The 27,186-nt window shown below is 61.2% G+C and overlaps 16 protein-coding genes across 16 annotated transcripts; 8 read left to right on the plus strand and 8 right to left on the minus strand.

The window, feature by feature from the left end:
* The first annotated feature begins 445 nt into the window (after positions 1-445).
* SPRG_05124 (hypothetical protein) lies at positions 446-3,602 on the plus strand. The gene has a single exon (XM_012343728.1). It carries the CDS (start codon positions 470-472, stop codon positions 3,551-3,553), a length of 3,084 nt encoding a protein of 1,027 aa, XP_012199118.1. The 5' UTR covers positions 446-469; the 3' UTR covers positions 3,554-3,602.
* Positions 3,603-3,865: 263 nt separating this feature from the next.
* On the plus strand, positions 3,866-5,244 carry SPRG_05125 (hypothetical protein). The gene is made up of 5 exons (XM_012343729.1): positions 3,866-4,352; positions 4,393-4,636; positions 4,685-4,801; positions 4,851-4,942; positions 4,987-5,244. Exons 1-5 carry the CDS (start codon positions 3,876-3,878, stop codon positions 5,170-5,172), a joined length of 1,116 nt encoding a protein of 371 aa, XP_012199119.1. The 5' UTR covers positions 3,866-3,875; the 3' UTR covers positions 5,173-5,244.
* A 24-nt stretch (positions 5,245-5,268) lies between these two features.
* Positions 5,269-6,165, minus strand: SPRG_05126 (hypothetical protein). Its single transcript, XM_012343730.1, has 6 exons — positions 6,127-6,165; positions 5,917-6,073; positions 5,676-5,867; positions 5,561-5,634; positions 5,442-5,511; positions 5,269-5,397 (listed from the first exon to the last, which is right to left on the minus strand). Exons 1-6 carry the CDS (start codon positions 6,141-6,143, stop codon positions 5,311-5,313), a joined length of 597 nt encoding a protein of 198 aa, XP_012199120.1. The 5' UTR covers positions 6,144-6,165; the 3' UTR covers positions 5,269-5,310.
* Positions 6,166-6,352: 187 nt separating this feature from the next.
* On the plus strand, positions 6,353-7,551 carry SPRG_05127 (hypothetical protein; the record flags this gene model as incomplete). Its single annotated transcript, XM_012343731.1, has 1 exon — positions 6,353-7,551. The coding sequence occupies one exon, from the start codon at positions 6,353-6,355 to the stop codon at positions 7,508-7,510; it is 1,158 nt and encodes a 385-aa protein (XP_012199121.1). The 3' UTR covers positions 7,511-7,551.
* A 1-nt stretch (position 7,552) lies between these two features.
* SPRG_05128 (hypothetical protein) lies at positions 7,553-8,584 on the minus strand (the record flags this gene model as incomplete). The annotated part of the gene is made up of 5 exons (XM_012343732.1): positions 8,230-8,584; positions 8,092-8,180; positions 7,951-8,048; positions 7,784-7,902; positions 7,553-7,740 (listed from the first exon to the last, which is right to left on the minus strand). Exons 1-5 carry the CDS (start codon positions 8,561-8,563, stop codon positions 7,553-7,555), a joined length of 828 nt encoding a protein of 275 aa, XP_012199122.1. The 5' UTR covers positions 8,564-8,584.
* A 499-nt stretch (positions 8,585-9,083) lies between these two features.
* Positions 9,084-10,743, plus strand: SPRG_05129 (serine/threonine protein kinase). The gene is made up of 5 exons (XM_012343733.1): positions 9,084-9,158; positions 9,202-9,379; positions 9,423-9,585; positions 9,635-10,079; positions 10,126-10,743. Exons 1-5 carry the CDS (start codon positions 9,097-9,099, stop codon positions 10,250-10,252), a joined length of 975 nt encoding a protein of 324 aa, XP_012199123.1. The 5' UTR covers positions 9,084-9,096; the 3' UTR covers positions 10,253-10,743.
* Positions 10,744-10,789: 46 nt separating this feature from the next.
* On the minus strand, positions 10,790-12,774 carry SPRG_05130 (hypothetical protein). Its single transcript, XM_012343734.1, has 4 exons — positions 12,533-12,774; positions 11,590-12,488; positions 10,988-11,540; positions 10,790-10,946 (listed from the first exon to the last, which is right to left on the minus strand). The coding sequence occupies exons 1-4, from the start codon at positions 12,761-12,763 to the stop codon at positions 10,794-10,796; spliced, it is 1,836 nt and encodes a 611-aa protein (XP_012199124.1). The 5' UTR covers positions 12,764-12,774; the 3' UTR covers positions 10,790-10,793.
* Positions 12,775-12,923: 149 nt separating this feature from the next.
* On the plus strand, positions 12,924-14,348 carry SPRG_05131 (hypothetical protein). Its single transcript, XM_012343735.1, has 4 exons — positions 12,924-12,971; positions 13,015-13,236; positions 13,284-13,991; positions 14,037-14,348. The coding sequence occupies exons 1-4, from the start codon at positions 12,942-12,944 to the stop codon at positions 14,307-14,309; spliced, it is 1,233 nt and encodes a 410-aa protein (XP_012199125.1). The 5' UTR covers positions 12,924-12,941; the 3' UTR covers positions 14,310-14,348.
* SPRG_05132 (hypothetical protein) lies at positions 14,285-15,722 on the minus strand. Its single transcript, XM_012343736.1, has 6 exons — positions 15,158-15,722; positions 14,966-15,109; positions 14,735-14,917; positions 14,602-14,690; positions 14,483-14,561; positions 14,285-14,426 (listed from the first exon to the last, which is right to left on the minus strand). Exons 1-6 carry the CDS (start codon positions 15,686-15,688, stop codon positions 14,331-14,333), a joined length of 1,122 nt encoding a protein of 373 aa, XP_012199126.1. The 5' UTR covers positions 15,689-15,722; the 3' UTR covers positions 14,285-14,330.
* Positions 15,723-15,789: 67 nt separating this feature from the next.
* On the plus strand, positions 15,790-17,132 carry SPRG_05133 (hypothetical protein). The gene is made up of 8 exons (XM_012343737.1): positions 15,790-15,811; positions 15,864-15,970; positions 16,012-16,204; positions 16,249-16,358; positions 16,397-16,474; positions 16,518-16,723; positions 16,770-16,888; positions 16,928-17,132. Exons 3-8 carry the CDS (start codon positions 16,162-16,164, stop codon positions 17,074-17,076), a joined length of 705 nt encoding a protein of 234 aa, XP_012199127.1. The 5' UTR covers positions 15,790-15,811; positions 15,864-15,970; positions 16,012-16,161; the 3' UTR covers positions 17,077-17,132.
* Positions 17,133-17,755: 623 nt separating this feature from the next.
* SPRG_05134 (serine/threonine protein kinase) lies at positions 17,756-18,534 on the minus strand (the record flags this gene model as incomplete). Its single annotated transcript, XM_012343738.1, has 2 exons — positions 17,756-17,923; positions 17,992-18,534. 2 exons carry the CDS (start codon positions 18,532-18,534, stop codon positions 17,756-17,758), a joined length of 711 nt encoding a protein of 236 aa, XP_012199128.1.
* Positions 18,535-19,288: 754 nt separating this feature from the next.
* Positions 19,289-20,052, plus strand: SPRG_05135 (hypothetical protein; the record flags this gene model as incomplete). The annotated part of the gene is made up of 3 exons (XM_012343739.1): positions 19,289-19,339; positions 19,383-19,843; positions 19,891-20,052. The coding sequence occupies exons 1-3, from the start codon at positions 19,330-19,332 to the stop codon at positions 20,050-20,052; spliced, it is 633 nt and encodes a 210-aa protein (XP_012199129.1). The 5' UTR covers positions 19,289-19,329.
* Positions 20,053-20,175: 123 nt separating this feature from the next.
* On the plus strand, positions 20,176-24,171 carry SPRG_05136 (hypothetical protein; the record flags this gene model as incomplete). The annotated part of the gene is made up of 8 exons (XM_012343740.1): positions 20,176-20,667; positions 20,716-21,837; positions 21,884-22,015; positions 22,070-22,266; positions 22,308-23,376; positions 23,420-23,605; positions 23,650-23,921; positions 23,973-24,171. The coding sequence occupies 8 exons, from the start codon at positions 20,176-20,178 to the stop codon at positions 24,169-24,171; spliced, it is 3,669 nt and encodes a 1,222-aa protein (XP_012199130.1).
* A 34-nt stretch (positions 24,172-24,205) lies between these two features.
* Positions 24,206-24,511, minus strand: SPRG_05137 (hypothetical protein; the record flags this gene model as incomplete). The annotated part of the gene is made up of 1 exon (XM_012343741.1): positions 24,206-24,511. One exon carries the CDS (start codon positions 24,509-24,511, stop codon positions 24,206-24,208), a length of 306 nt encoding a protein of 101 aa, XP_012199131.1.
* A 52-nt stretch (positions 24,512-24,563) lies between these two features.
* On the minus strand, positions 24,564-25,772 carry SPRG_05138 (hypothetical protein; the record flags this gene model as incomplete). Its single annotated transcript, XM_012343742.1, has 3 exons — positions 24,564-25,260; positions 25,305-25,424; positions 25,465-25,772. Coding segments are annotated over 3 exons (1,108 nt in total), but the record flags the coding sequence as incomplete, so codon positions are not given.
* A 175-nt stretch (positions 25,773-25,947) lies between these two features.
* Positions 25,948-27,061, minus strand: SPRG_05139 (hypothetical protein). The gene has a single exon (XM_012343743.1). It carries the CDS (start codon positions 27,052-27,054, stop codon positions 25,993-25,995), a length of 1,062 nt encoding a protein of 353 aa, XP_012199133.1. The 5' UTR covers positions 27,055-27,061; the 3' UTR covers positions 25,948-25,992.
* Positions 27,062-27,186: the final 125 nt, after the last annotated feature.

Below are 27,186 nucleotides of genomic sequence, written 5' to 3' on the forward strand. Positions count from 1 at the left end.
ATCTCGTCGGGAGCGACATCGCCTGACCTAGGCCGCACCCACGGGTGGCACGTAGTAGTAGCGCAGTCCCACCCGTGCGACAGCTCGACGTACTGACCCTCTCTTCGCCCGCGAGGATAGACTCTCGTTTGTACGCTTCGAGCTCTCGTAGTAAGTCTTGTAGAGCTCGCTAACTCTTTTCTCGCGCGCTAAACTTCCACCGCTCCTCGTAAAAGTCGCGCGATCCCTCGAAAAAGGCGGGGATCCTTCGATTTTCGACTCTCCTCTCCGCATACAAACTGGGAATAAAATCGACTCACTCTCCACGTGATCGGGTTGCCAGCTGGATCTCTTCTTCGATTGTTGGGCGTCGGATACAAAGACCAAGATATTTTAATCGAAGATGTACAGTGAGTAACCAATCAGGGCTGTCCCAACTTTTGTTGGAAATTTCAAAGCAAAAAAACTGCGCTCATTTGCAGATTGGAGCATGGCGACGGACTCGCGACTGCTGCAAGGGACGCCGATGCGGTCGGACGGCCACGCCGAGACCGAGTTTGTCCGCCTCGACAAGCCCATGCGCCACCACGACTCGAACGCAGACGACCCGCGCTACTCGTATGTCCCGCCCATGAAGGTCACGGAGCGCAACGCAGCGGCGGGGACCCCGCCGTCGTCGACCGCCAGCGGCGACAGCAACGTCATCTCGGTGCATGGCTACATGCACAAGCAGGGCAAGCGCGCGCTCAAGGGCCCGATCCACAAGAGCTGGCGCAGGCGCTACTTTGCGCTCGAGAAGGCCAAGATCTACTACTTCCAGAACGACGGCGACTGCCGCCGGTACTTTCAGACGCGCAACTCGGAGCTCGTGGTCGGCGCGATTGAGCTCAAGGACGCGCTCCAGCTCCGCCCGTCCGCGCGCTTGGATCTGCCAACCAAGGGTTTTGAGATCCATACGAAGCGCCGCCTCTGGGTGCTTTGCCCCGAGACGGACGAGGAGTACCGCATGTGGTTCTCGGGCGTCGAGAACAGCATCGTGCAGAACGGCGCCGGCAACGTCATCGAGCGCAGCCTTCCGAACGTGCGCAAGTACGTCATGAAGGGCCTCGCGACATACCGCTTCCTCTACTTTATGTTCCTTCTCGCCGGTCTCGTCGAGATCGCGGGTCTCGTCTTTTGGTTTGTCGTCGGCCTGCAGCCATGCGACCAAGCGCGACTGACTGTCGACTGCTCGACGATCTTGAGCCAGACCATGGACAAGTTGCACTGCGAGTCCAAGCCCTTCAACGGCGTCTTTACGCCGCCCAAGTGGTGGCTCGAGCTCGCCGGCGTCGAGACCGTCGCGTGCTTTGCCTCGCCGTCGATTCCGCAGTGGGTCTCGTACTTTTGCCTCCTCGTCGCCGAGCTCATCAGCTTTGTTCTCGGTGCGATCTACTACCTCGGCATGTGGAAGCCGGTCCGCCGCGGTGCGCACTACCTCGACGAGTTTGAACCCAAGCTGCCGGACGAACAGTGGCCGCGCGTCGACATCTTCATCTGCCACTACTCGGAGCCGGCCGACGAGACCATCGACACGCTCGCGGCGTGCATGAACATCCAGTACCCGCCGCACTTGCTCCAGATCTACATCCTCGACGACGGCTACTGCAAGACCAAGTTTACTAAGGGCAACCCGGTGCCCGACATTGAGCTCAACAAAGGCGTCATCGAGAAGGCCGGCGACCTCCGCCAAGAGGTGGCGCAGTTCATGTACGACCGTGTGTGCGACCCGAACGAGGAGCTCGAGGTGTACGCGTGGCGTAAGCTGCACTCGTCGGCCAACCTCCCGTCGGCGTCGCGCCCGCGCGTCGTGCCCCGCATCGACTGCTCGCTCGGCTCGTTCCGCGACGACTACAAGTACAGCGGCCTCCCGCACGTGACATTTGTGGGTCGCGTCAAGCCGCCGACGCACTACTCCAAGGCCGGCAACATCAACAACGCGTGCTACAACGAGGGCGCGATCGGCCGCTACTGCCTCATCCTCGACAACGACATGCAGCCGCACCCCAAGTTTCTGCTGGCGACGCTGCCCTTCTTCTTCGACTCGGAAGAGCGCATGGGCAAGGTGAAATACACGTGCTGCACGTCCGGCTGCAACAACATTGCGCGCATGTGCTGCGCGTCGTGCAAGATCGCAAGTGTCCCGGAGGAGCAGATGAGCTACTGCTCGCAGCAGTGCTTTGAGAACTCGATGCACACGGCGTCGGCGCTGCACCGCCGCCAGGTCAACGGCACGATGACGGAGAAGCACAGTAAGGGCGAGAAGACGCTCAAGTGCGTCTCGTGCGGCCACAACGTCGACAAGTACGGCGTCTGCAAGAAGTGCCACTCGGCCGAGACCCTCGAGGACGGGCTCACGGCCAACTCCAACTACTCGGACGAGGTCCGCGACAACGCGGTCGGCTTCGTGCAGACGCCCCAGTACTTTCGCGACTGCGTCCAGTTCCAGATTGGTGACCCGCTCGGCCATCGCAACGCGACGTTCTACGACGCGATCCAAACCGGGCAGGACGGGTACGAGTGCGCATCGTTCGCCGGCACGAACGCCATCTTCCGCCGCGAAGCGCTCGACTCGATCGGCGGCATTCAGTACGGCTCGCTCACGGAAGACTGCTACACGGGCATGCAGCTCTGTGGCATGGGCTGGAAGGGTCTCTACTTCCGCAAGGACTTTGAAGGCGAAATGTCGGAGCGCATCCGTCTTGCCGAAGGCCTCGTGCCCGACAACGTCGCGTCGTCCCTCGCACAGCGCAAGCGCTGGGCCAAAGGCAACTTCCAGATCATGCTCATGAACAAGAAGAAGAATTACTTTGACCCGGACTGGCAGCGCCCCGTGTGCCAAGTGCCCCCGAAGCCCAAGAAGCACGGCTTCATGCGCACGGTGTTTTACATCAACTCGACCGTCTACCCGATCGGGTCGATCTGCGCCGTGCTCTTCTACTACATCACGCTCTACTTCCTCTTCACGGGCTACGCACCCATCTACATGGCCGGCCTCCGCCTCCTCTACGCGCTCGTGCCCAAGCTCCTCATCCAAGGTATGCTCTCGGCCATGAGCAACCGCACGGTCGAGAACAACGACGTCGTCCGGTCCCAAGAGGCCTGGTTCGCCTACGCCTTCACGCACACATCGGCAGTCTTCGAGACCTTTTGGTGGAAGCTCACGGGCCGCGAGCCGACGTGGTTTGTGACGGGCAGCTCGTCGCGCGGGTCGACGACCGAGCTCCCGAACGTCATTATGTTCTTCGCGCACGTCTTTGGCGTCATCTGGGCGCTCATCCGGTTCTTCGCGACGTACAACTCGCTCCAGACGTCCCACGGCGCGTCGCTCCTCGTGGCGTCCATGATGATGGGCATCTTCATCGCGTCCAAGCTCGGGCCGAGCGTGCGCATGTCGATCCAAGAGTACTTTGGGTGGAGCTACCACAGCCTCATGGACCAAGGCAACTTTGTCGGCCAGTCCATGATCGCGTTCGGTCTCATGTTCATCACGCTTTGGGTCTACATTGAAAAGCCGAGCTCGAACCCGTTCTAATAAGATCTGATGCCTGTCATGACACTAAATACACTTTTTTCAATCTACAGCCGCAATTGGTGTGAGAACGCTACGACCGATGGACGGCAAGAGTGGGACGGAGCATGATCGGCGCGTGGCCGGCCCCGCGTCGATGACATGCACACGTAGCAGATAGCGTCCATCGTGCGAGGAGCGCCAGCAACCAGCGGAAGCAGGATGGTCCTTTGCTGCCTCGAAGCGCTGAGAGGATCGCAACCTCTCGTCCTTTGATATTCCATCGAGTTGTAGAGGTTCAATATCAACACTCGCCATCGCACAGTTGCCAAAGCACACCAACACGATGATGGCAGCAACTCGAGCGTCGCGCCGGGCCCTCGGCGGCGCCGCCATGGCCCTCGGCATGGGTCTGGGCCTCCTGACGACGCCGTCGCCGACCGAGAGCAAGACGCTCACGACCAAGCGCTGGCACTTTTACCGAGGCAAGATGCACCCGGACATTGCCAAGTCGGTCAAGCTCTTCAAGTGCGGCGAGACGCCGATCGCGGACGAGATCGCCGACTACTTGGGCGTCGAGCTGAGCCCGATGGCCGTCAACCAGTTTGCGGACGGCGAAACGAGCATCGCGGTCAACGCCAACGTGCGCGGCCAGAAGGTCTACATCGTCTGCTCGACGATCACGGTCGACCGCATCATGGAGCTGCTCCTCTCGATCGCCGCCATGCGTCGCGCGTCCGCCAAGACCATCGTCGCCGTCATCCCGTTCTACGGCTACGCGCGGCAGGACATGATCAAGGGCCGCGAACCGATTGCGGCGGCCGTACGAAGCGTATCGTCGGCGACAGCTCACCTCCTCGTAGGACATTGCCCATATGCTCGAAGAGATGGGCGTCGACCACGTCGTGACGGTCGATCTCCACAGCGCGCAGATCGAAGGCTTCTTCAAGCCCACGATTCCCGTCGACAACCTCGGCGCGTCGCCGATCGGGTCCGTGTACTTTTCGGAGCTCCAGCTCGCGAATCCGTGCGTGATTGCGCCGCACGCGTCCGCCGTGCCCAAGTCGGTCATCTTCCGCGACATTCTCTCGCGCACCTACGACGAGAGTACTCTCGGATTCGCCTGCAGCAGCATTTCTCAGCACCATCTCGTAGGTCTTCCAATGGCCATTGTCGTCAAGAAGCACCACGTCGACCGGTCCAAGCCCGGCGAGGTCGTCGGCGACGTCAAGGGCAAGGACTGCATCGTCGTCGACAACCTCATCGACACGGGTGCGGTCACAGTCCGTGCATGAGCCAGAGGATACGATCGCATTCGTAGGCTCGACCTTGATTGACGTGGCCAAGCTCCTGAAAAGCCAAGGCGCGACGTCTGTGAGCGCGTTCTGCGTCCATGGTCGGTACTCGTCGACGGTATTCCTGCCTCCAGACGTTCTAGGTACCCATTCGGATGGTAGGCGGTCGATGACGTGAACGCGTGCCCCGACCTCGACTTGCTCGTGACGACCAACACGATTCCCGAGTCGCTCGAGGCCGCCAAGTCGGACAAGATCGTGACGCTGAGCGTCGCACCCTTCCTCGCCGAAGCCATCTCGTGCATCCACACGAAAGGCTCCATGTCCCAAAAGTTCTCGACGCGCTAAGGTCGCCCCAGAAACACCGAGACCCTTGCACACGTTTACCCTCCACCCTGCAGCAACCAGTGTGATTCACAGCTTCGAGCTCAGACTTTCGAGGCGGCTTCAAGGCTACATCCGCTGCACGCATGAAGAAGGGGTGTATTAGTCGCGGGGCGTCGCCGTCTCAAAGGCCTGGCCAATGTGGTGGTCTGCGTTTGGCAGCTTGGCGTCGCGGAATTGCTCGAGGATCTACGTTCCGTCGCGTTACTTCCCGTCAACGCAGGAGTGCGTACAGGCGAAATGAGGTAGCAGGCCTCGCGCAGGTCCCGGGCGTCCCGCGAACCGGTAAAGACGACTTTGCCGCTAGGAAAGAAGGCATCGGCGCAGGACGCAGAGAGACGATGGAGCGTACCTGACGAAGATGAGAATGTGCACCTTTGGCCGTGGCATGCGGTAGATGAGCGCCGGGTATAGCTCGGGCTCGTACTGCAACACGATGCATGAGGAGGGACAGGCAACTAGCGTACCGTCGTGATGTCGGGGTGGGCGAGCGAGAGCTCCTCGAGGAGGATGCGAAAGTTGGCGTCGGCGCGGCCAATGACGTTCTCGAGGCGGAAGTGCATGAGGCCGACGTGGAACTTGAGGCTCTTGAGGATCTGCGTGCACTTCTGCGCCGCGGCCTTGAGCATGTCCTCGGTGCTGGCGCCCGTCACGACCAGCTGCATAGGACGATGCTAGGTACAGATTGATCAAGGTCAGTGCTCGTACCTTTCCAGATGGGAAGAGCATGGCCGACGCGCGCGGGTTCGTGAGCTTCAAGAGCACGCAGTTCTTCTTCGGGATGAGCTCGGCGCGCTTGCCCGTCTTGGCCACGACCTCCGAGAGCACGAACTTGTTCTCCAAGGATCCACTGCCCACCATGTTGCTACGAGCCACTCGCCGCATGAGCGCCTGCCCTGCGCCAGGCCATGCACGTACACGATCGTGAGCTCCATGGTCGCTACCGCAATCGGCCAAGTAAATGGACTACCTCCCACATCACATGCGCTGTCTGGTATGCTGTCTTGCAGTGCGTTTTAAACTGTTGAGTGGTGTAGGCATGCTACATGTATCAGCATTGATGAAGCAGGTGTAGTAAACACGAACATATACAACACGTGAAGTAAACACGGAGGGGCAATCTTCAAATTTGATTGTGGGACCCATGTCGGCCGAGAGCGCGTTCGTCGATGCTGCTGCCTGCGGCGACCTGGACGAGGTCAAGGCCCTCTTGGCCTCGACGGAGCTGACGGCTGAGATCATCAACAAGGTTGACAAGGACGGCAAGTCGGCCTTCCACTACGCTTGCCTCAACGACGACGCCAAGCTGCTCGCGATCTTGCTCGCGGACCCGCGCGTCGACGTGCGCCAGACGTCCAAGAACAACGACACGGGCATGCACATGGCCGCTCTCTATGCATCGCTGGAAGCCATCGCGCTCCTCCATGCCGATGGCCGCGTCGACATCAACGCCCAAAACGCGTACGGGGAGACGCCGCTGCACCTCTGCGCGGGCTCGGGCGACAAGAGCGCTGCCAAGACGGCCAACGTGCTCCTTGCCAACGGCGCGCTTCTCTCTGTGACGGACAAGTGGAACCGCGGCCCGAAGGACGTGAGCCACGACAACGCCGAGAACCCGATCGTCGCCACGTTCAACGAGTACCTCGCCGACCGCAGCCGCTGCTCCGAGGCCGAGTTGGAGAAAGTCCAGGCCATTAGCGCTGCATACCGTGCCGAAACCATGCCGCCGCCGCCGAGCGTCAACGACATCACGAAGAAGGTGTCGATCTTTGGCCTCGGTGGCCTCGGCCAGGTCAAGCTCAAGAAGACGACCACGGTGCTCAAGACCATGTTCAAGGCCGACGAAGGCACGACGTTCTCGGGTCGCACCACGACCAACTCGGACGACGAGCGCCGGCCGCTGAGCAAGCTCATCGACTTTCCCGGCGACCTCGAGGAAATTCGCCTCCACCTTACGAAGACCAAACTTCTCTCCAAGGACGGCGTCAACCCCGCCGGCGCCGACGCCTACGGCCTCACGGCGCTGCACAAGTTTGCGTCCTGGAACAAGTCCGAGTACCTCAACGCGCTCATTCCGTATTTGACAATGGACGAGCTAAACGCCGTGTGCCCCGAGGGCAAGACCGCGCTGCACTACGCCGTCGAGATGGCGAGTGCCGGCGCTGTCAAGACGCTCGTGGCCGCCGGCGCCGACGTCAACGCAGTCGACGGCAAGGGCCGCACCGTGGCCATGATCCTCGACCAAGCGACGTCATCGGGCGTCATTGACCGCCTCCGAAATGCCCTCCAGCCCGACGCGTAAGACCAAGTGGTTTTAATCGCAAGAGAGTTTTGTTCTGGTGAGCTAAATGTCGACGCCGCCTCCGACGAGCGCGTTGAACGTCGGACGGGGCGCGGCGCCGAGTTGCGCCGCAAGCTCGTGAATCTGCGCGCGCTTGTCTTCTGGGAGATCGTTCTCGCGCGCGCACTGGGTAGCTTTCTGGAGAAGGCGGCCGCCCTCGGTGTACTGGCGGCTGTCCATGCACAGGCGCGCTGCATTCCATGAGGCGATTTCAACATCGAGTCAGAGGTGTACCATAGTTGAACCAGATACCGCAGACCTCGGCGTCCATCTGGTCCTTTGCGGTGCCCCGATCCTTCTCGTAAATGTCCAGCGCCCGCTGGTAATACGTTGCAGCCCCAGACACATCGCCCCTACAGCCGCGTCAGCGTAATGCTGTCGCCAGTGGTAGCGTCGCGTACAGGTTGTGGCAGCACTCGGCGATGCGGTCCAGCGTTACCATGCGGTACAAACCGACGTGCTTGGCCGCGTGCTTGGCGTGCGCCGCATGCGTCATCGCCTACACGTGGTCGTCAATTGCGATGCGCAGGCTGACCGAGTACTTCGTGGTAGAACTTTTTGGCCATGTCAAACTGCCTCGCTGCCTCGTACTGCGCGGCAATCGAAAATGCAAGCTCGTACAGATGGGGCTCTAAGTAGTCGAGCGTGCAGAGGTGCGGATGCTGCAGCAACTAGCGTACCGCGGTCGCTCACGGAGCCTGCGATCGCGTAGGCGCGCTGGGTGAGCTGGCGCGCGCGCTGCTTGTCGCCGCCTTCGGCCACCGCCGTGGCCTCGGCCAAGATGTACTGCATTTGCCGCACGGGCGAGTTGTCGCGGTAGGCGTAGGCAAAGACCACCGAGAGGCCTGTCGCGAGGAAGAGCGAGACGAGCTTGACCTCCTTCTTGAGCCACTCGTGAAAGTCGGCCCGGAGCGCCTCGTAGGACTTGAACTGGCGCTGGTGCACGTGGCGGACCTGGCGCCACCCGCTGCTTCGTAGCCCGACCAGCCCCACGGTCGTCGCTCGGGCCATCATTTCGCTTCACTCGCCTTCGTGTGATTGGCCACGTACAGACCCAACGCGATCCAGTTGCTCAACGAGAAGCTCTCTCATAACAAGGTTTTGCCTTTTCTCTTTTACGAACGTATCTGGATTACACATTCAGCTGTGTCTTGAAACAAGATGCACACGTTGTTCTGAGGGAGCTGTCTGGTTCCAGCGGTTTTTAATAAAAGCAGACTCTGTAATGGAAAGGGATGGGTTGAGGCTACACGCACGCAACTCGCCGCCCAACGTGGCAGCGACTGGCGCGGCGATGTCTCTAGCATGGCGCAGAATCCCGTGTAGGTGCTCATCGTATGCGACACATACGTTGGCGATCTGCCTGCGCTGAGCCTGCCCGCCTTGGCACAGTGCATTGCACCTCAAGATGCGTGCGATTAGCCTCCCCTTCTGACGAGGAATGCTTCTAAAGCGTCGAGTCTATGGTGGTTTCTATATAATAAAATAAAACGATTTAATGCCGAGGATATCACACGCCACGACTTCATTCGGCGATCGAAACGACCATGGTCAAGAAGGTTGGCAAGTACGAGATCGGCAAGACGCTCGGCGAGGGTACCTTCGGCAAGTACGTAGCCATGGCCTCGCGGAAGAGGGCTCATGATATGCAGGGTCAAGTACGCCGTCAACACGGAGACCGACGAGCGCGTCGCCATCAAGGTGCTCGACAAGGACAAAATCCAAAAGCAGAACATGGGGGCGCAGATCAAGAAGGAGATCTCGATCATGAAGATGGTCCGCCACCGCCACGTCGTCGTGCTCAAGGAAGTCCTCGCCAGTCGCACCAAGGTCGACCTGCCTTGTCGTGAAGTATCTCATCATGTGGGTGTAGATCTTCATTGTGCTCGAGCTCATTACGGGCGGCGAGCTCTTTGACAAGATTGTGAGCGAAGGCCGCTTCAACGAGGAGACGGCCCGGTTCTACTTCCACCAGCTCGTCAACGGCGTCGAATACTGCCACTCGCAGGGCGTGTGCCATCGCGACCTCAAGCCCGGTATCATCATCATCCGGTGTCTCTCGTCCACTGACCACATGTGCGCTAGAAAACCTCTTGCTCGATGAAAATGGGGATCTCAAGATCTCGGATTTCGGCTTGAGCGCGCTGTACGAAGGCGGCGGCGACGGCACGGACGGCTCGCGCGCGTCGCTCCTCCACACGACGTGCGGCACGCCAAACTACGTCGCGCCCGAGGTGCTCGCGGACAAGGGCTACGACGGCCGCGCCGCCGACGTCTGGTCCATCGGCGTCATCTTGTACGTGCTCCTCGCGGGCTTCCTTCCGTTCGACGAGCCGACCATGTCGGCGCTCTTCCGGAAGATCCAAAAAGGCCGAGTTCTCGTACCCGAGCTGGTTCTCGCCGCGTGTCAAGACGCTCCTCAACAAGATCCTCGTGCCGGATCCGGAGACGCGTGTGACGCTCCAGGACATCCAGCAGGACGAGTGGTATCTCGACGACACCAACAAGCTCGAGCGCGCGCCTGCCCACGGTACACGCATCATCCTCAGAGACGTGTTCTTATTCGGGATAACCAGGCGCGGTGCTCAACCACCTCGAGAGCGACGAGCCGATCGAGCGCTCCAAGCCGTCGATCGAAAAGTTCAAGCTCAAGCCGTCGCAGGCCGACTTGGACTCTGCGATCCAGGAGCACGCCGACATTGAGAGCACGCGCAAGAAGGAGGCCGGGCCCAAGATGATGAACGCGTTCGACCTCATCAACATGTGCGGCGGCATCGCGCTCAACCGCATGTTCCAGTCCTTTGACGACAAGCGCGTCAAGCGCAGCACGCAGTTCACGTCGACGCTCGACGCGTCGACGATTCTGACGAGCATCACCAACCACATGACGGCCATGGCCGGCTGCGAAGTGCACGCGGACTCGTCCAACTTTAAGCTCAAGGCGACGCTCACGACGCCCAAGGGCGCGGTGGGCTGCACGGTGCAGATCTACGTCCTCGCTGACTCGCTCCACCTCGTCGAGATCCGGAGAGGCAAGGGCGACATCTTCGAGTACCACAAGTGGTACACGGCGCTCAGCGAACGCATGAAGGACCTCATCAACCCGACTGCTGCCTCGTAAGCTGCCTGCATAGTGGCCTCTTGAGCTGCCAGAAGACCATAAGTGATGGGTTAACACTGCTCCTCCTCTGCGCTTCTGTCTCTGTACTACGACGAAAGATCATGTAGAGGTCGATGCAATTGATTACACGTCCACGTCGGCGGGCGTACTCGGTCTCGTGGCTTGCAGCTGGGTGAGCAGTTGCGCCATCGTCGCTTCCAAGCGGTCAATCTTGGTCTCGAGGCGCGCGACAACACTGTCACTCTCGACGGCGGTAGTTTCTGGCGCGCGTTGGACCTAGCGGGAGTTGAAGTCGCTGAAACTACAGAGCGTACGACCTGCGCAAGCGTCTTGACGTCGCGAATCGCTCGGCGCGCGCGCGCCTCCGAGATGCCGAGGTCCGTCGCTACGTCTTTTGCGCTCCAGGACGCCTTGGTCGACTGCAGCTTCCCGTGCAGCGCTGCCGTCACGTCTCTTCCCACTGCATGGCGCGCGAGCACACTCATTTCGGCGAGGACGGACCGGTTCGCGGCGTGCGTCTCGGTGACTTGGTCGTACGACTTGAGGACGATTGCGAGCATAAGGTTGAAGAGCACGAGGAAGAGCACGATGAGCGTGCTCCAGTAGTAGAAGAGCGCGACGTAGTAGTTGATGTCGGCGATCGAGGCAAAGTCAAACTGGCCGAACGAGAGGTTGATGACGGTCACGAGCGTGTACCCAAGCGTCGAGAACGCGTGGAGGCGCTCGCCAAAGAGGATGTGTCCCGCCGAGACGAAACCCGCGACGCAGACCGCGTAGACGCAGAAGAGCGGACCGAAAAGACTCAGGGACCGCGCGAGCGTCGACGTGAGCACGTTCAGATTCGGGTGGAAGCGCATCGCGCGCAGAATCCTAATTGTATCAATGTATCAAGACGATGTCCGCCATCCATATCGTGTACCGCGCGACGAGGAGCAGCATGACGACCATGGCAACGACACGCACGCTCGTCATGATTTGTCCCATGAGCTTGATGCGGCCCGTGAGCTGCGTGAGGTTGGCGCGCGCACTTGTCGCGTTCGTGCCGTGGTTGAAGCTCGCGCTGCTGGCGCCGACGGCCGTGAGGAGGATGGTAAAGTTGCCGTCGTAGATGTACGAGCAGAGAATGGCCCAGAGCACGTAAAAGACGCAGATCGCGACAAGCGACGCCCACTCAATGACGTGCCAGAAGCCAACCAAGTCGCGCAGCCGGCGCTGGCGGCCTCGGCGGACCTCTGCGAGGAGCGTCCCGAGGAAGAAGAGGCCGACGACGACGTCGAGCACGATGGGCCCGGCGCCGTCGTACGGGTCGGTGGGCACGGCCACAATGTCGCTCTCGAGATGGATGTAGCCGCCGAGGCCAAACGAGAGCGCGTACGTCACGATGTTCATGATCTTGAGCTCGCCATCGTACGTCGCCAGCGTCATGTCGAGCTTGGTCGTCGCGAGGCTGAGCCACGTGCCGTTGGCTTGCTTGGCGGCGACGAGCGCCGTCGCTTCCGTCGCCGTCGTGCCCGCGTCCAGGTAAAAGTACTCGGTCGCGACGTCGGCCACGTCGTGGCAGTGCGGGTAGATGGTCTGGAGCGGGCCCGAGCCCGAGCACGCGACGAGGGTCGCAGACGTGGTTTGGAACTCGACGGCGCCAAGGATCGAGTGGAAGAGCTGGATGCGCCGGAAGAAGTCGGCGTTGGTGAGGTTCTTGCCGTTGTAGTCCGTCGTGACGAACGTCGTCGGGATGAACGTGTCGGTGAGCCACGAAAAGACGTCGCTTTGGCTGCCAATGTTGACATACTTCATCGTCGTCGCCGTCGTAATTGCGTCCTAGGCACACACATGAGGCGCGTGGAGGAGAGCCGTCGCTTTACCGTTCCGGTGGTCACCAAGGCCGAGTAGAGACCTGTCTCGGCAGGATACATCCTGTCGATCGGCACGTGCGTCAGCGCCATGCCACAAAAGACGAGGTAGAACGCGATCGGGATCGGGAGGTAGCCAAAGTGGCGGCGCAGATGCTGCCGCGCCTGCAGCGCGCTGGCCGCCTCCTGCTGCGTCACGCTCGACGCGCCCGCCCTTGCGGCCATGACGACGGCCGACCTCATCTCGTCGCCCATGTCGCAGAGTGGCCGTTCGATCGCCCAGCGGCCTATTTTAACCGCTCTATCTTTAGCCACGTCATCCGGATACGCGTCGCCTTTATTCGGCATTTATCCGGTTAGGCGCTCGATTGGGCGCATGTCGTGGCAGCGCCCTGTAACGTTACGCCAACTCGGGACTGCGATGAGCCAGCGCCGCCAGCCGCTGCCGGCCGTACGAGCGCTGTCTCGCGATCGCAGCTCTCACCTGCGATTAGAACGCTGGGAAGAAGCAGACGCCCAATGCCAACGAGTCCACGGCCCACTGCCTCAGCTTTGAGGCGCGGCCCACGACGCCCGAGGCGATGCGCAAGTACCGCAAGTCGTACTTCGCCGAGCCTGGCACGCGCATCGTGCACTCGGGCCTCGTCGACGACATGAAGGCCCATGACATGAACAAAAAGTACGGCGTCACGACCAAAGACAGCGACCACGTCATGGTACATCGTCATCGTCTCTTCTCCTCCCTTCTTCCGATCCCATGCAGGATGTCATGCCGCCGAGGCTGCCGTCGGACCACGCACTCATCACGCAGGCCAAGCTGGAGGCAGTGTACCAGAGCACGAAGCGCGAGCCGCTCGGCAAGTCGTATACGCGCGGCCACGTGTACAACCAGTCGATCTTTGGGTCACCGCCGCCCGAGGTCATCGACACGACAAAGGAGCTCATCTACGCCGCGCCCTTCAACGAGACGCCGGACGCCAAGGCGCTTTACAAGCGCAGCCACGGCGCGTCCGACCCCGGCGAGCAAAAGAACCGATCGTACCAAGTGCCCTTTGAGCTCTCGCAGGCGCGCTTCGGCGCGTTGAAGGTCAAGGACGACGGCGGCGTCGCATCAGCGCTCAACCCTGAGCTCGACGAGCAGGTCTCCAAGCTCACGATCACGAGCAAGAACGTCGAGGACATGAAGTCGACATTCGATCAGCTCGGCCGCCCGCGCAACCTCGGCTTTGCCAAGCCGCTGGGCGAGAACAACGACCATATCTTTGGCGTCAAGCTGCCCAAGGACATTGCGAGTGCTGGCGACTGCATCCAAGGCAGCTACTCGTTCGAAGAGCAGCAGCCCGACGCCGACCTCGGGCGGCCCGTCAACCGTGGCTGGATGAACGCGACCTCGGATGACCGTGCGTTTGGCGTCCCGAGCATTCGGTCCGACGTGGCGCCGCCGCAGAAGCGGTCGCTGGCCGACGCCCAAGTACGCAGCTCTTCTTTTATCCGATGAAAAGCACCATCGATGTAGAACTACGGCGACGACGTCATGGCGCAGGAGCTCTTGTACCCGCCTGCGTACGCGGCGCTTGGCGTCAAGGACACCGAGTTCAGCCAGCCGCGCACCAAGCAGTACCTCGCCGACCTCTTTGGCCGCATCGGCTACAAGCTGCCGCCCGGCGTCGTCGACCGCCTCTTTGCGGCTGCGAGCCTCAAGTCGCCGCGCGGCGTCGGCATTCAGAGCTTCCGTGATGCGCTCAACGACTACCTCGACGAGACGGACGAGAACAACACGCGAAAGTAGCGCTCTGTGGATAACGACCGATTAGCTGCTTCTCTGGAGGAGCGCGTCCATGCGCTTGTCGAGCGACTCCATGTTGGCGGCGAACACGGCGACGTTGGCCGCCAAGTTGGCTTCCATCTAGAGCACCGTACAGAAAGTATATGGATGTATCCTGTGGCTAAGAAGGAGCATACGTTGCGAAGCAGGGCGGCGTCGGTACTGAGGATCTCCTTGAGATGGTCGTGCGACGTCTCCAGCGTCTGCAGCCGCGTGCTACACGCCGCATGAGAAAGAGAGAAGCAAACGCGTCTACCTAAAGGTACTGGCGTCTTGGTGCAGCGCTCGCAGCGACGTCAGCTTCTCGACGAGAGCCGGCAGCGCCGCCGCCGTCGCACTCACACTCTACACTCTCCCGGAATGAGAGTAATATAGGAGCAAGCACGTGCCTGAAGCTTTTCGCGCATGACGTTGAGTTGAGAGCTCTCTTGGGCCGTGAGGATCGACTGCTGCACCGTGCCGTGCAAGTCCTGGAGCTTGCTCACCGCCGTGAGGTCGTGCAGGAGCGCCGAGACGCGCGATGAGATCGCGTCGAGCTCGGCCGGCTGCAGCAGAGCCATGCGTCCTTCAAGCTACATAATAACAACTGGTCGGACCTTATTGAATGCAACGCAACGTACGTCGTTGATGGCGTGGAGGATCGAGCGCGACGCAGTTGGCCCACCGACAGCCTTCTCGAGCTGCACCAAGCGCTGTTCGATGGACGCAAGCTTCACGGTCGCGTGCTTCTGTTCGCGGCTTTCCGGCAAAGCGTAGACCTCGTACTAGGCACAGCGCACGATGAGGCAAGAGAGGTGCCACACGTTACGTACGACGACGCCGTCGGCGGGCTCGCCGGTCGCAGCTTGGTCGCGGAAGGCCTGCAAGTCCTTGAAGAGCTGGGTCGAGAGCTGCTGCTGCACATGGGATTGGCTGTTCTGCGTCAGCGCGGACGTTGCGCCAAGATCCATTTGGCTCAGGTTTTGCTGCAGTGTTCGGAGCCCTTGCAGCATAGACGCGTACGACGGCGCGGCCGGGTCGTGCTGCGCCATGGTCTGCAAGAGGGCCAGATCGCCTTCGAGCTCGCCCATCTCCATCTGCAAGCGGTGGTAGCGCATGGCCGGCGTCTCGAGGTCACCGCGGGGCACGACCTTGACTTCTTCTTTGGTCACCGACATGGACCGGCCGAGAAACGCGTGAAAAGCATCCGCCGGGCGCACGCCATGGCGGTCGATCTCGTTGCTCTCGGAGGCGAGGCTGTCGTCCATGTGGGCGTACGCGTGGGCTACCGGCGCCACGGGGTAGACCTCCTCCTCCGGCGTCTCGTACACCTCGGTCTCTTCCAGCACGCGTCGGGCGGCCATCGTCACTTGCTCCCGATATTGGATCTGAAACAAGACCCAAACTGCGTCTCTTGGTTTGAGTATGCTATGTTAAAATACGATATTTTATTACGCGGCCATTTGGCAAGGTTGCGCAGCGCGATGGTCGGACCGCGCTCCGATGAGCATGGCGCCTCATGCTGCTCCTGCTGCGTAGAAGATCTTCCAGCGCTTCTCATCGCAGCATGGCGACTTCATCCACGACATGAGCTTCGACTTTACGGGAAGCGCCTTGCGACGTGCTCGTCCGACCGCAAGATCAAGGTCGCCCAGCCTGGCTGCATGGCCTCACGCTCGCTTCGTAGATCTGGGAGAAGGACGCCCAATGGCAGCTGCAGTACGAGTGGACGGCCCATCAAGCTAGCGTCTGGAAAGTCACGTGGGCCCACCCCGAGTACGGCCAGATCGTCGCGTCGTGCTCCTTTGATCGCACGGTCATCGTCTGGGAAGAGTCCATGGCCAAGCCGCCGTCCCAAGCATCCCTCATCGCTGCCGACGGTACACAGCATCTCTGCTACTGACACCCATGCTATCGGACGCAGGACAAGTAGCGGCACAGTCGCCGGCGTGGACGCTGCAGGCGCAGCTCACGGACGCGCGCGAGTCGGTCCACGACGTCAAGTTTGCCCCGCGTCACTTGGGCCTGCGCCTCGTACGCTGCGTTCTGCTATCAATCTGACGCGTGCGTAGGCAACCGCGTCGGCTGACGGCTACGTGCGCATGTACGAGGCGTCCAACCCCATGAACCTGTCCGAGTGGACGCTTCCGGTGGGCTTTGCCTTTCGATACCAATGGCTTAGGCGCTGTGTAGGAAATCTTCATGGCCGACGCCGAGGGCGCCACGTGTCTCTCGTGGAACTCGAACCGGTTCGACATGCCCATGATCCTCGTCGGCGGCAACTCGAACGTCGCCAAGGTCTGGGGCTTCACGACGGCGCGGCAGTGGCACGTGCTCGCCGAGCTCGTTGGACACAAGGACATCATTCACGATGTGTGCTGGGCGCCCAACCTCGGCCGGTACGCGTGCATCTGGCGTAGTACTCTGTGCCCACGGCGAGGCTAGGTCGGGCCACTACCTCGCGACGGCGAGCAAAGACCGCACGATCCGCATCTGGCGCATGAAGCTCACGAGCAACCGGCAAGAGCTTAGCGAGATCAAGCCCATCGCAATCAAAGACCACGGTATAGTGAGATGGGTGGATAATCTTATTGGACGCGTAGGGTCGTTCGAGGTGTGGCGGGTGCAGTGGAACGTCACGGGCACGATGCTGGCTTCGACGGGCGACGATGGAACCGTGCGCATGTGGCAGCAGGACCACCAGCAGCAGTGGCAGTGCGTGAGCACGATCAGCGGCGACATGTCGACCTAAATACCAACAACAGTGTACAAGACCAACATCCCCGGCCTCGCGCATATGGAGTCGACCACTGTCCTATTCTACGCGTGTCCCTCTCGTGGTAGCTTTTGACTATTAGTTGGGGCATGTTACCTTCCAACCTTTTTCACACGTCGCCGGGTCAATGATGGATCGGATATGCGGTTAGGGCTACAAGGTAGAGCTTGACGTCAGAGCCCGCCGGAGGTACTTGCATATTCATAGGCAAACTCAATGCAATCGCATGTGTGAAGGGAAGCGACGTAGCGTCGCCTTCATGATCGGTGCGAACTTGCGCTCCTGACAGAGTCCCAAGCGAGCGGCCGCTGCAATTCCCACGCGAAGCGTAAACGCGTCTTATTGGTCAATTTGTTATCGATTTTCGACCAATCGTTATAGCACAGTATTGTCGCCTTCGCCGACTGGCATCGCCAAGCTGCCCAAATCACGCTGAAAAATTAAATCGCTTAGACTGGGTCCAGAGATAGAACGCGCTTTGGAGAGTACAAAATGCTACCTCTCGTCGACGTGCGAGGTGTACAGCGAGAGAAAGCGAGTGTACAACTATAGTTGGCACGTGCCGTATCTGGCCACATATGACCACATTTAGAGCAATGAGCACTGTGTAAGAGGCAACGTGTACACAAAGCTAGTAATGGACTAAACGGTTAACTTAGAGGGCGTCGATAAACACCCGGCGAGTTTTCAGCGGTCGGCAGACGCTCGACTCGTGCACGCTACTGCAGCTGCGCTGCCACTGGACGAGGAGTTCCACCGCCGACAGCTGCGGCGCGACGCGAATGAACTCGAGGAGCTGGGAGAGAACGCGCGGGCCGGCGCGCTGCCGCGTCGCTTCCGCCGCGACTCGAGCCCGTGGGTGAACGCAGCGTCCTCCAAATACGCCGCGACAAGGCTGCCGAGCGCTTGAAGATCGCGGAGACGGTGCGCCGCGGCCTCGTCGCTGGTGCAGTTGGCGAGCACGATGGCCGAGCCAAAGTCGCAGAGCTTGTACGTCGCTTGTCCGTGGCAGAGGAGTACGTTGGAGGGCGCAATGTCGCCGTGCGCGATGCCGTGTGCGTGCAGAAAGCAGATCGCGTCGAGGAGCTGCGTGAAGAGCGAAAGAAGCTGCTGGGCGCTGAGAGTCTTGTTCACGAGGCTGCCGTCCGCGCAGTGCTCGAGCACGAGGTGGTGGTAGCCAAAGTGCTCGAAGGTTTCGACAAACTGCACAATGTTGCCATGGCCACCGGCGCGGCCGAGATACTGGTACACCTCGAGTTCGCGCTCGAAGTCCTTGGTCGTCGGCACCCGCGCGCGCTGGAAGCTCACGTGGCCAAGCGTCGCGCCCACGTCGAGGCGCTTGATGGCGACCGGGTTGTCGGCCGCCGCACAGGCGAGCACCACGTCGCCGTAGACTGCCATCGAGAGTCGCTTCTGCACCACATAGCTGTCCATGCTGTTGTCAATTTGAAAATGAACTGCTGCTGTCGTCGTCCATGTTTCTTCTTCCTGCGATGGCGCCGCCAAAGATCGCCATGTCACACGCCTCGCTTTTTTGGCGGCGCGGAATCCGGTGACCGGATACACGTATCCGGACGATTCTGCTGTCGGACCAGCGTTGGACCTTTCTTCCGCTGCAAGGTCGTCGTCCTCGTCGACAGCGCCGTGCTTCGTGTCCCACGAGACGCAACCGCGGGCCAGTTACACCAACCGACAAGCGAGAAATTCAAATCAAATGGGAAAAATCCAACGCTCTAGTCGTCGCTTCGTGCATAGCACCTTGCACCAATTCGAGCTTTAGATCGGTCGAGTTGGACTGAAGAACCCCTAGAGTTATGTCCTCACTGGTATAAGTTGTATCGGTGTGGAGCAAAGGCTTGGTCGGAAACGAGTGGCCGTTGCATTGATCGAGTAGGGCTTCACTGCTGACGCCTTCATCGGGCTCGTGCACAGACATCGCAGCTGTACTGCTTGGCTTGTACCCGTCGTCGACTAGATTTTCGTGAAGAGCTCGCACTTCTAGATCGCAATTGCGTCGGGGGATGTTGGCGCGCGGTTTGATTGGCAACTGGTTGTGTTGGCTTCCGGATAATATATTCGACCGGATAATCTGGCCAGGCCAGCCAATCGCCGCTTCAATTGAGAATGGAGTGGGTCGCCCAAGTCGAAGCTGCGTACGGGCTCTGCCAGAAGCGCCAGGTCTCGTCCGACGATGACCTCGCGCTGCTCGCCCTCGGCCTCGTCTCGTCGATGGCCTCGGGTAACCTATTCTCTCGACATGCAGAAGCTCATGCGCTCGATAGACCATCTCGCGGCCAAGTGCGCTGACGCGTCGCTGCTCGCGATCCTGCTGCCGGTCGCCGACCGTGTCCAGGACGCCAACTACATGCGCTTCGCATGCGCTGTCATGGAGCAGAGCCTCGAGCTGCTCCACGAAGTGTCGCCTGCTGTAGTGCTTGGCGTGCTGGAACCGCTCGTGCAGACGATCTGCCTTCCGCTGCTGACGAGCGACGCGACGCCAGCTGCCGTCGTCGACCCGGTGCTGCGTCTCTTGCTGTACGCGCTCGGAATGCCGACGTCGTCCTCGGCACCGTGGCTCGGGCATCTCGAAGGTACTCTGCTCAGCAGCTTTGCGGGCACCGTCGACGCCGCGTGGCTCGGTCCCGTCGTCGAGATCCTCTTCCAGCGCCGGCTCGTGTCCAGTGGCTTTGTCCGGAGCATCGTCGACGTCTGCAAGACGATCTTGTGTCAAGCCGACTACGCGGTAGCCGTCTCGATCTATCAATCTGTCGACTGAATTGCTATGCGCAGCACTTTCGCCAAGCCGTGTTTGGCTGCATCGTGCCGCAGATCCTGTCGTACGACGACGGAACCAGCGCTGCGCTGCTCACGGAGCACATTTTCGCCGCCCACGACCGCATGCAGCTCCACGACGTGCTCTTGACCGCATGCAGCTCCACGACGTGCTCTTAATCCTCTGCCAAGTCGCGCCAAGCACCCCACGCATCACTGCCGCGCCAGCCTTCCACACCATTGTACGTTCGCTCAATACGTGATCTGTGACGACGACGAGGATGATGCTAGGTGCGTCACGGTATGGACCGCAACGACATGATGGTGCGCAAGATGGCGCTGCACTTGCTGCACGTGAGCCTCGCCAACGAGTCGCCGCGCGTGCATGCGTCGTGGACAGAGTTTGTCCAGTGCTTTGAGGTCGTCCACTTCCACCAGGAGCAGCACCTCCTCGAGCAGGTCTGGCCGCGCATCACGGCGCTCCTCGCGTCGGCGCTCGTGGCCGCCGCGACGACCGACGATCTTTTATTTGCGCACCCGCTGCCGTTCGAGTGGTTCCAAAGCATCTTGAACCGGTGCTGGCAGCACGACAACCCGGTCGTGCGCCGGCTCACGCTGGTCGAGAGCATGAAGGCGGTCGTCGACGCCGACGCGTTCCAGGGACCGCTCGCGCCCAGCGCCGTCGAGTTCCTCACAAAGGACCTCCTCCTCGCGCTCAACGACCCGTTTCTGTACAAGCACGACAAGTACCAAGTGAAAGCGACCGCGACTACGTTTCTGGCCGCCTTGCTCACGGTAGCCGCCCCATTTTGATGCAATCTAACCTTCGATACGGTGCCGTAGCACGCGACGAGGACGACGCAGCTCTCACCGCTGGCGTACGTGACGGCCGTCCAGAGCGCGATCTTTGGCGACGACGTGCGCGGCAACTCGCCGGACGCGCTCCTCGCGATGCTCGGCGCGTTCCAGCACCTCGACAGCCGGCTGCAGATGGACGCGCCGACGTGGTCGATCCTGCGCTACATGGTGCAAGCCCACGTGCTCCAGTCGTTCCCGCACTCGATGAAGGTGCTCGTGCCCCTTCTGCAGCACATGCTCTTGGCGCTGACGCCGTCGTTGCCCCTCGACGTCCTCCTCCGCGTCCTCGCGCTCTTCCCCACGACGCACCTCGCGACGCACCAAGCCGAGTTTGGTGCGTATCTGCGCCCGTACGCAGCATCGATTGACGCGGCGTTTGCCTCGTACTTGGCCCACGACACGGCCGCGCCGTCGCCCATGTACCTTGCGCGGCTGTACCTGATCACGCCGCTTCCCCTCCACTGGGCCGCGACCGAGAAGAAGGACGTCTTGCACTTGAGCGAGCTCTTCCGCGCCTTGCACGAGGTGTCGCCGCACGGACTTGTGACGGAGAGTCTCTTGGAGGCATTTCCGCCAGGGCTGGCGCAGCTGGAAGAATGGCTGGCGTCGAGTGAGACGCATGACGTCGAGCTCAGCGAGCAAATGAGCGTCGTGTACTTGGTCGCGCACCTCGCACTCCACCGCATGCTGGAAAGCGGCAACTGCGACTTTGCTTTACAGCTCAACGACGTGCTCGCGGCCGGTTTGACTTGCACGTCGCCGAGAACGCAGGCGCTGGGTCTCTCGGCGCTGGAGCTCGTCGCGTCCGAAGGCATGCTGCTCGATTCCATGGCCGTCTTCGACCCGATGACGCTCGTGCCGACCTTGCTGCGATTGACGCCGGCGCGCGGCAGCCTTGTGCACGTGAGCGTCAAGGCCAAGTTTGGCATTCTCGCGTCCGTGCTCGAAACCTGCTGGGCGCTCGAGACGTCGCTGCTCCGCGAGACGCTCCGCGTCGTCCTCGACGGTCTCTCGACGGCTGGGAGCGACCCGAGCATCCTCGAAGCCATGGCGCGCGTCCTTGGCCGCGTGCTGCCCTACACCGTCTGCACCATCGGAGACACCGAGGTTTCCGTCTTGCATGGAGAGGAAAAACGAGTCAAATGTCTGGTAGGAACGAGATCTCCAGATCGACCTCGTCTTTGCCCAGGTGTGGGCTGCCTACATGGACAGCCGCAAGCCCGACGGGCTCTCGTACGTTATTGTCCAGTGTCTTTTTCAGCCGCGCCTCGTGACGCTCGCCGAGGTAGTCGACCTTTTGATGCTCATCTCGTCCGGCTCCTCATGCGGCCGCATCTAGCCGTCGACGACGCTCAAGGAGTGGTTCCATAAGTGGGCGTCGTGGGCCGAGACGGGGAAGCGCCCCAACGTCATGTACCACCTCGCGACGACCCTCTGCGGCATCTGGCGACAGTACCCGCAGAGCGCGATCTCGTACCTCGACGAACTCGTGCGCCTGCTCTTGTACAAGGAGCCGTCGGTCGACGAGAAAGAGCGGTAACTTGATACTTTCTTGATACGCTTTGACACGCAAGTAGGATGATTTATCTGGACGACGCGGCGCCACTCAAGACCAAGTTTGTGCGGTTTGTAGCGCTGGCGTTCGTCGAGGACGCGCCGACCGAGTGCGCGCCCATCATGGACGCGCTCATCGAGAAGCTCCTGTCCCTGCAGCTCACGCCGGCCTTTGCCAAGCCGCAGATGATCAACAGCGACGGCTTTGGCAAGCAGCTGCGCAGCTGGCAGGCGCTCTGCATTCTCTCTCGCTACCTCCGCGCCGACACGATTCAAGCAGTGCACACGCACCTCTGGCGCGGCGCGTTTCTCAACCACAATCTGCCGCAGATCCGCTATTACGTCGAGATCTTTTGCATGCGCGTCTGCGTGCTCTTCCCGACCTCGTCGTTCCCGTACGTGCACGCGCTCCTAAGTGACATGCACCTCATGCCGCAGCTGTCGGCGTCGACGCTCCTCATTGCGGGCTCGGTGCTCCGGTGGCTGCCGGTCGAGTCCAGCCCGGAGCTCCACCTCAAGACGCTGCAGCTCATGGCGCCCTGGCTCAACTCGGCGCACGGCCACACGCGCACGATTGTGCAGTTTGTCATGACGTCGCTGCTGCCGTACTTTCTCGCGCACCCAACGCTGGCGCCGCAAGTGTCGTTCCTCGAGGCGACGCTGCGCTTCCTCAGCACCAACAAGGAGTGCAAGCGCATGTTCCGGCGCCAAACCGCCCAGATGGCGAGCTTCCTCCCCGAGAAAGAGTGCGTCCTCGAAGGGCTCCTCGACCACCCGCTCAATGAGTTTGACGAGATCGTGCCCATCTCGGTGCTCTGCCAGATCAAGGAAACGCTCTCGGCTGCCTACGCGCAGTTCCTCCACGAAGACAAGGCCCATGGCGGCCAGTACCAGACCAACGTCGCCGAGGCCAAGCGGCTCGCTATGGCGCCAACGACCGAAGCGAGTGCCAGCGACGCGGCCAGCAGTGGCATCGTGCAGCGCAAGATCGATCCGCACGCGACCGGCTTCCTCGAAGACATGCTGGCCATGTACGAGAGCGAGAACCTGCGCGAGAAGCAGGTGAACGCGCGCCGCGCCCGCCGGCAGTCGGTACGCTTCGCAGTCTCGTCTTGAGTTGCCATCTCTTGCGCAGGTGATTGTGTGTGCGAGTCTTGTCGACAAGCTTCCGAACGTCGCCGGCCTCGCGCGCACGTGCGAGATCTTCAACGCGTCCAAGCTCCTCATCCCGAACATGGCCATGACCCACGACATTGTCTTCCGGCAGATCAGCGTCACGGCCGACAAGTGGGTGCCCATGGAAGAAGTCAAGCCCGACATGGTGCGTACTCGTCGTATCTGCATGGGACGCACGTGGAGCTGTAGGTCCGCACGTACTGCCGCCGCATGCAGCGAGAGGGCTACACGATCGTCGCGCTCGAGCAGACGAGCAGCAGCGAGAGCCTCACGACGTATCAGTTTCCGGACAAGGTCGTCATTGTCCTCGGCAACGAAAAGGAAGGCATTCCCGTCGAGATCCTCGACGCGGTCGACCACTGCGTCGAGATCCCGCAGCTCGGCGTCATCCGGTCGCTCAACGTGCACGTGAGCGGCGCGATCTTGCTCTGGGGCTACACGCAGCAGCAGCTCGCGAAAGCGTAGACGTTGAGCATTGCATTGTACTTTAAGACATGGAAATGCAAACCAAGCTTCTTGGAGTGCACGGGCGGCGACGTCGACGTCTTGGCGCTGACCCAGAAGGCGCGCAGCGCGGCCTCGATCGCGTCGTTCTCGAGCAACGGCGCCACCCACTGGGCCACGTGGACGAGCATGCTGTACGCCTCGTGCGCCCGGTCGTCGGCGGCGGCCGCCAAGAAGGCGCGGCAAAAGCTATCGATGAAGATATAATTGTATTCGAGGCGACGAGGCGACAAGGCGGCGCCTACCCTTGCTTGAGCCCGACGACGATTGTTGCGCACTTGCCGGGGCCGACAATGCCCCGTGGCGGGTCGGCGAAGAACCGGTGCGCGTGCGTTGCCTTGGTCTGCACGGCGAACGTGAGCATTTCGGCGCCGACGTTGTGCAGCGTGAGGAGCACGACCGGCGACGTGTTGGGAATCAGCGTGAACGAAAGCACGTCCGACGGGTCGACGACCGCGTGCTGGTCAAAGGCCGTCGGCGCCAGCACGCTCGCACGGCGCGGCGACGAGCTGCGGACGGCCGTCGGTCGGCCCTGCGCGCTGCCCATGCTCGTACAAGTATGCTCGCCGATCGCAATGCTATTTTTACACGAACAAGAAGATATTTCATTACGACGCTACGTGAGCGCCGACTGCTTGCAGATGACGAGCGTGCAGCGAGGCGACGCGAGGAGGCGCGCGGCCACGTTCCCGACCGTCGAGTTGTCGATGCTGGTGCGCGCCTTGGTCTGGTCGCCCAGCCCAAAGACAAGGTACGATGCGCGCTGGCTGGCGACGTACGCCTGCAGGTGCTCGGCGACCGTCCAGCCTCTTTCGGCGGGCAGCGTGACGACGTCTCCTTGGAGATGGGCTGCCAACAGCTTCTCGCGGTACAGCGCCGCGAGGGGAAACTCGGTCGTCGTGCCGGGCGGCTCGACAAGTGGCGCGACGTGCACGACGTGGAGCGTGTCCTGTGGCTGGAGCAGCTTGAGCGCGCTGTGGAAGCAGAGCCGTGCAGCGTCCGCATGCACGTCGACAGCGACGACAAACACATGTGCCTGCTGGATGCGAACCGCCTCGGCGATCGGAGGGACGAGGATGATGGATGTCGGGCTCTGCAGCACGACGCTCATGGCGGTGGCACCGACCTGGGATGGCTGCGGCCCCTTGGCGCCAATGGCACCCAGGACGAGAAAGTCGGCGCTGTCCTGGAGCTGGATGAGCTGGAGCGCTTTGGGCTGCGTGAGGCGCACGGCCTGCGACCGCACGCTTAACTTCGACTTTGGCACACTGTTTTGCTTGCAGTACAGAGTGAAATCTACCTCTTGATCACTAATGACCTAGCGAGATGGGCTGTCGTACCGTTGAGGACGAACTCTGCGCTGTAGGAGGGCGCGGGCGGGAACTCGTCGATGAGGCAGATCTCGAGGCGCCCCGACCGACGCAGTTGAAGCGCCACGTCGCACGCCAGCCGCGCCGTGCCTACGCACTGTCAAGCCCACGCACTCTCGCAAAGTCGTACGGCTGCCATCGACAAAGACGCAAAAGCTTGTCGTTGCGAGCGTCCGTGTGTCGTCCGTCATGTGCGCCTGCTGCAGCGCTGCGGCCACGTCGGCGAGGTAGCTGCAGACGTCGCGCCACGCAGGCCCGCCCTCGGCGATGGCCGCATTCGCGTCGTACCGGTCGTCCTCCAGAAGCGCGACGAGCCGGTCGTGCGTCGCGCCCGTGATTGCATCAAAAGGCACGCTGCGCAGCGTCGCGACGGTCTCGTCCCATGCGTGTTGCAGGATATCGAGCACTTGGTGCCATGTCACCGCGAGCTCCGGCATGTCCTATCGCTACATTAGAATGCGCCCGACGTCGATAGCATGTGCACCGCGTGCAGTAGCGTAGCAACTGCATCGAGCACCAGCCGCAGCGCCGGCGACGGCTTGGCATACGCCACGCTCATGGCTCGGCCGTTTCGATAGATTTTATGACGCAAGGCTCTTTCCACAAAAATAGACACTGTAAAATGCACTGTATCAAAATCAACAGTCACACCAAGAACTTATTTCGACCGCTGGTTCAAGAACGCGTCTTCTTCGCCGGCATCCATCGACGACTTGTGCTGGTGCACATCGATCTGAACGCTGTGCGCCGGCTTGGCGCCCGCCACCGACGTCGGTGTCCCATGGAAGCGCTTGTCGCCATAGACAAAGACGGAGCCGACGACAAGAAGCACGCCGAGGTAAAAGACCGGCGCCGGCGTCTCAGAAAAGAGGTAGTTGGAGAGGAGGCAGCTCAGTACGAGAGAGAGCGCGGTGCCGAAGTTCTTGACGATGTTGTCCGAATAGCGCACGACCGCGGCGATGATGAGCCCGCCGAACGCCTGGAGCAGCACGACGCCGAACGTGAATGGGTTGTAGCCCTCGAAGAAGGCGAAGCGCGGCTCCGTGGCGGCCGCGTACACGACGCCACACAATGTCGCAGCGACCGAGACGGCGGCGAGCTGGATGTTGGTCTTCCACAGCGGGTCGATCGGGTTCGCGAACGTCTTGTGCGGCTGGTGGCTCTTGAGAACCTTCTCAAAGTAAGCGGCCGCGACGCCCGAGTTGACGGCAAGGCCGATGACCATGCAGACTCCAAACATGGACGACGACTTGCTCGAGCTCGCGCCTTTGGCCGCCGAGCAGATCGCGACGCCGACCATGAGCGTCACCATCGCGATCCACTGCACCGTGTTGAAGCTGCGCTTGAGAAGCAGCACCATGAAGAAGGCTGTCGTCACGATCTTGAGCTGGTAGACAATGTTGTACGTGGCGACGTCGACGTGGTCGTACGAGAGAAGCGCGACGGTGTTCTGGAACGCGTACAGAAGCGCGAGGAAGACCATCTTCTTGAAGCCCGCGACGTCGCCGAGTACCTCGAGGTGGATGCTGCGCAGCGCGTCGCCGATGCTGCCTTTGGTCACGACGACCATGATGAAGCAGAGCACGAGCTTGAGGAGCTCGATGAGGAGGACGGCGGACGTCGCATTGTACTTGGTCGCCCGAGAGTACTTGGTGACGATGCCCAGCAGCGTGTTCTGGAACACGAGCAGCACGAACGAGAGCACCTTGAGGTCGACCATCGTGCAAGCAAAACGAATCTGCCACGCGGTCGGCGGAATGCCCACGCATCCGATTGGCTAAAATTCATCGCCATAGAACCGCCGTCATTCGAATCGGTCAAGTAACGCATTAGATAAGATCCGGTCCAACCG

This window comes from Saprolegnia parasitica (genome assembly GCF_000151545.1).
Source record: "Saprolegnia parasitica CBS 223.65 unplaced genomic scaffold supercont2.15, whole genome shotgun sequence".
NCBI classification, from domain to species: domain Eukaryota; phylum Oomycota; class Saprolegniomycetes; order Saprolegniales; family Saprolegniaceae; genus Saprolegnia; species Saprolegnia parasitica.

Excerpts from the sequence above, each read along its gene's own strand:
- SPRG_05124 (XM_012343728.1), top strand. The coding sequence starts at position 470 with ATGGCGACGGACTCGCGACTGCTGCAAGGGACGCCGATGCGGTCGGAC.
- SPRG_05125 (XM_012343729.1), top strand. The coding sequence starts at position 3,876 with ATGATGGCAGCAACTCGAGCGTCGCGCCGGGCCCTCGGCGGCGCCGCC. Across the intron at positions 4,637-4,684 it reads CTCGCGCACCTACGACGAGA|GTCTTCCAATGGCCATTGTC; the intron begins GTACTCTCGGAT and ends ACCATCTCGTAG. Across the intron at positions 4,802-4,850 it reads CGACAACCTCATCGACACGG|GCTCGACCTTGATTGACGTG; the intron begins GTGCGGTCACAG and ends TCGCATTCGTAG.
- SPRG_05126 (XM_012343730.1), bottom strand. Across the intron at positions 5,868-5,916 it reads TGCTCTTCCCATCTGGAAAG|CTGGTCGTGACGGGCGCCAG; the intron begins GTACGAGCACTG and ends CGTCCTATGCAG. Across the intron at positions 5,512-5,560 it reads CACATTCTCATCTTCGTCAG|CGGCAAAGTCGTCTTTACCG; the intron begins GTACGCTCCATC and ends CTTCTTTCCTAG.
- SPRG_05129 (XM_012343733.1), top strand. The coding sequence starts at position 9,097 with ATGGTCAAGAAGGTTGGCAAGTACGAGATCGGCAAGACGCTCGGCGAG. Across the intron at positions 9,159-9,201 it reads GGCGAGGGTACCTTCGGCAA|GGTCAAGTACGCCGTCAACA; the intron begins GTACGTAGCCAT and ends CATGATATGCAG. Across the intron at positions 10,080-10,125 it reads CGAGCGCGCGCCTGCCCACG|GCGCGGTGCTCAACCACCTC; the intron begins GTACACGCATCA and ends CGGGATAACCAG.
- SPRG_05130 (XM_012343734.1), bottom strand. The coding sequence starts at position 12,763 with ATGAGGTCGGCCGTCGTCATGGCCGCAAGGGCGGGCGCGTCGAGCGTG. Across the intron at positions 11,541-11,589 it reads ATGCTGCTCCTCGTCGCGCG|GATTCTGCGCGCGATGCGCT; the intron begins GTACACGATATG and ends TGATACAATTAG. Across the intron at positions 10,947-10,987 it reads ACGTCAAGACGCTTGCGCAG|GTCCAACGCGCGCCAGAAAC; the intron begins GTCGTACGCTCT and ends AACTCCCGCTAG.
- SPRG_05131 (XM_012343735.1), top strand. The coding sequence starts at position 12,942 with ATGAGCCAGCGCCGCCAGCCGCTGCCGGCC. Across the intron at positions 12,972-13,014 it reads GCCGCCAGCCGCTGCCGGCC|AACGCTGGGAAGAAGCAGAC; the intron begins GTACGAGCGCTG and ends ACCTGCGATTAG. Across the intron at positions 13,992-14,036 it reads GGTCGCTGGCCGACGCCCAA|AACTACGGCGACGACGTCAT; the intron begins GTACGCAGCTCT and ends CCATCGATGTAG.
- SPRG_05132 (XM_012343736.1), bottom strand. The coding sequence starts at position 15,688 with ATGGCCGCCCGACGCGTGCTGGAAGAGACCGAGGTGTACGAGACGCCG. Across the intron at positions 15,110-15,157 it reads AGCCCGCCGACGGCGTCGTC|TACGAGGTCTACGCTTTGCC; the intron begins GTACGTAACGTG and ends CGCTGTGCCTAG. Across the intron at positions 14,562-14,601 it reads CAAGACGCCAGTACCTTTAG|CACGCGGCTGCAGACGCTGG; the intron begins GTAGACGCGTTT and ends TGCGGCGTGTAG.
- SPRG_05133 (XM_012343737.1), top strand. The coding sequence starts at position 16,162 with ATGGCCAAGCCGCCGTCCCAAGCATCCCTCATCGCTGCCGACG. Across the intron at positions 16,205-16,248 it reads ATCCCTCATCGCTGCCGACG|GACAAGTAGCGGCACAGTCG; the intron begins GTACACAGCATC and ends TATCGGACGCAG. Across the intron at positions 16,475-16,517 it reads TGTCCGAGTGGACGCTTCCG|GAAATCTTCATGGCCGACGC; the intron begins GTGGGCTTTGCC and ends GGCGCTGTGTAG.
- SPRG_05139 (XM_012343743.1), bottom strand. The coding sequence starts at position 27,054 with ATGGTCGACCTCAAGGTGCTCTCGTTCGTGCTGCTCGTGTTCCAGAAC.